The 1,799-nt window shown below is 50.9% G+C and overlaps 1 protein-coding gene across 1 annotated transcript in view; it reads left to right on the forward strand.

Annotated features, from left to right (window-relative positions):
* The window catches only part of LOC107856433 (putative late blight resistance protein homolog R1A-3), a 6,348-nt gene extending 6,027 nt beyond the window's left edge, over positions 1-321 (forward strand). Inside the window, exon 3 of the mRNA XM_047399250.1 lies at positions 191-321. Within this exon, the coding sequence (XP_047255206.1) occupies positions 191-321 (131 nt within the window). The remainder of the gene's footprint in view (positions 1-190) is intronic.
* Positions 322-1,799: the final 1,478 nt, after the last annotated feature.

Genomic DNA, 1,799 nt, shown 5'->3' on the forward strand with positions numbered 1-1,799 from the left:
GAACCTGTGCTTTTGTACTGTCCACATTTCTTTTGTGGTTGCAAATTTAGTTGATATAAATGACATAGAAGTTGTTGCAATAATAATGTTTGGACATACTTTTTGCAATAAATATTTAGATGCCTTGCAGATGATGATGACGATGATGAAGAAGATGATGATTATGATGAGGATGAGGATGATGACTCAGACAAGGCAGATGATGATCGGGAACAAGATGATGATGAGGATGATGACTCAGACAAGGCAGATGATGATCGGGAAGAAGATGATGATGAGGATGATGACTCAGATGAGGATCATGAGGCAAATACGCCATAATTGCATGTATTTGAGACTGACGATATTGTACTATGTCCTGTTTTTGTATATAATTGGTCGATTTTAGGCCAAAAACACGCCCGGACCCCGGGCAATGGCCCCTCCCACCCCAATGGCTCACGCTAGGCTGCACCACAGTCTGGCTGGGGTAGCCCGATCGATTTTCGGCCAAAAACACGTCCGAAGCCTTGGCCCACCTCAAAAACTGTGGGCTATAGTATGCCGATTTGACCCGAAAATGGACCATTCGCGCCGTTTTGCCCGTTTGACTACCCAAACAACCCCGCCTACCCCAAAAGCCTACATTGGGCTGCTCCACAACATGCTTGGGGCAGCCCAGTCGATTGTCGGCCAAAAACACGCTCGGCCCCTAGGGCCACTCCAAAAACCGTGGGCTATAGCACACTGATTTATCCTGAAAATGGCCCGTCTGCACCGTTTCTCCCGTTTGATCACCCAAACGTCCCCGTCCACTCCAGCGACCCATAGTAGGCCGCTCCTCAGCCTGCCTGGGGTAGGCCAGTCGATTTTTGGCCAAAAACACGCCCGACCCACCCCTGGGTCCACCCCAAAAACTGTGGGTTATCATATCGATTTGACCCAAAAATTTCTCTTTCGTGCCATTTTGCCCGTTTGACCACCCAAATGGCCTCGCGCACCCCAAAGTCCCAAACTAGGCCGCTCCCCAGCCTGCCTGGGGTAGCTCGATCGATTTTAAGCCAAAAATACGATCGGCCCCGGGCCCATCCTAGAAATCGTGGGCTATAATACCGATTTAACTAAAAAATGGACCGTTCGCACCGTTTTGCCCGTTTGACCACCCAAACAACCCTGCCCACCTTAAAGTCCCACACTAGGCTGCTCCCCAGCCTGCCTGGGGTAGCCCGATCGATTTTTTGCAAGAAACATGCCCGGCACCCAGGGCCACCCTTGAAACCATGTGCTATAGCGCACTGATTTTACTCGAAAATGGATCGTTTGCACCGTTTTGCTCATTTGACCACCCAAACGACCCCGACTACCCCAAAGGCCCACACTAGGCCGCTCCCTGGCTGCCTGGGGCAGCCTGATCGATTGTCAGCTAAAAATATGCTCGGCCCCTGGGCCTACCCAGAAACCATGGGCTGTAGCACACCGATTTGGCCTAAAAATTGCCTATTCTCACCGTTTCACCCGTTGACCACCCAAACGACCGCAACCACCTCAAAGGCACACACTAGGCCTATCCTCAACCTGCTTGAGGTAGCTCGATCGATTGTCAACCAAAAAAACGCCCGGACCTCGAGACCACCCTAAAAATCCTGGGCTATAGCACACTGATTTAGCTCAAAAATGGGTTGTTTCACTTGTTTGACCACCTAAACAGCCTTGTCCACCCCAAAGTCCCACACCAGGTCGCTTCCCAGCTTACCTGGGGTATCCCGGTCAATTTTCGAACAAAAACACGCCCGACGCCTAGCCCACCCAAGAAATCGTGT

The sequence above is a fragment of the Capsicum annuum genome, chromosome 11 (assembly GCF_002878395.1).
Source record: "Capsicum annuum cultivar UCD-10X-F1 chromosome 11, UCD10Xv1.1, whole genome shotgun sequence".
Classification (NCBI taxonomy): Eukaryota; Viridiplantae; Streptophyta; class Magnoliopsida; order Solanales; family Solanaceae; genus Capsicum; species Capsicum annuum.